General features: G+C 48.9%; 1 protein-coding gene across 1 annotated transcript in view; it reads right to left on the minus strand.

The window, feature by feature from the left end:
* Positions 1–1,223, minus strand: part of LOC107298706 (cholinesterase-like) — a 5,906-nt gene extending 4,683 nt beyond the window's left edge. The window contains exon 1 of the mRNA XM_015828083.1: positions 254–1,223. Within this exon, the coding sequence (XP_015683569.1) occupies positions 254–1,206 (953 nt within the window). The 5' untranslated portion in view covers positions 1,207–1,223. The remainder of the gene's footprint in view (positions 1–253) is intronic.
* Between the last annotated feature and the right edge of the window lie 66 nt (positions 1,224–1,289).

Genomic DNA, 1,289 nt, shown 5'->3' on the forward strand with positions numbered 1-1,289 from the left:
TGCATCCTTGTCTCTCAGCAAGACAAGGTCTTCTTCCTGTGGGAGAAACTGGAACCAAAGGAACTTCTGGTACAGAAAAACTGGAACCCAAAATTTTTCAGGAACAAAGGAACCTGGATCCACAGGATACTCAGGAACAGCAGGAACAGGAAACTCAGGAACAGCAGGAGCAGGAAACTCAGGATACTCAGGAACGGCAAGAGCTGGAACCACAGGAAACTCAGGAACAGCAGGAGCTGGAACCACCGGATACTTGGGAACAAAAGGATCTGGAACCACAAGGAAGCCACCTTTGAACAACATAGATATTTCATGCCGAATAAATTCAGAAACATTTTTTGTTTCCAGGCAATGCAGTATGCTGGTATTGCTGTCCTCAAAGCAACCTAGCAAATGAACAAATTCAAGAGATAACCGATTGGCTTCCTCAGGAGACTTCCAAGACCAGAAAGCATTGGCTGTTCCACTCTGGATCACTGCTTGGGCAAAAAGGTCCTGGCTTTTTGGCGCAAGAAGATGGAAATTCACAGAAGATCCTCCAGCACTCTGGCCAAAAATGCCTTTGGGGAAAGGGTCTCCCCCAAAGGCAGCTGCATTCTCTTTTATCCACTTCAGGGCCAGCTGTTGGTCCCATAAGCCTAGGTTCCCTGGAGCAGCTTCTGGCAAGTAAAGAAAGCCTAGGGCTCCCAGGCGATAATTGATGGAGACCACAATGACATTCTCAGTGGCAGCTAAGGAGGCCCCGTTGTATATGTCCAGAGAAGATGAGCCCATGAAATATCCCCCTCCGTGTATCCAGACCAAAACAGGCACTGGTGAAGGACGTTGTGGGTGGGGCACCCAGATGTTGAGGGAAAGGCAATCTTCTGAAAGTGGTGTTTTAGGAGTAAATGTCTCTGCTTCAGGGACATCCCGGAAAATAAATTGAGGACAGGAATTGCCAAAGCTGGTGGCCTCCAAAGTTTGAGTCCATGGCTGATGTGGAAGAGGTTTCTGGAAGCGCAACTTCCCCAGGGGAGGCTCAGCATAAGGAATGCCTAGATAGGCTGTCACAGATCCAGAGCCAGCCAGGAACCGCTTGCCCTTAATCGGGCCACTGCTGGTTGTGACCACTGTGTCCCCATTAGAAGCAGAACTGGAGGCTAATGGAAAGAGGAGGAGGAGGAGGAGGCAGCACCGGAGAGAAGGGCATAGCTGACAAAGCATTGCAACAGTAGGAAGAGTGGATGGACCTGGAAAAAGTTACAACCAATATGAGATTATTCCTCTTACTGTATAAGCCCACCTTA

This window comes from Protobothrops mucrosquamatus, unplaced genomic scaffold (genome assembly GCF_001527695.2).
Source record: "Protobothrops mucrosquamatus isolate PMUCROS unplaced genomic scaffold, P.Mucros_1.0 scaffold4211, whole genome shotgun sequence".
Lineage (NCBI taxonomy): Eukaryota > Metazoa > Chordata > Lepidosauria > Squamata > Viperidae > Protobothrops > Protobothrops mucrosquamatus.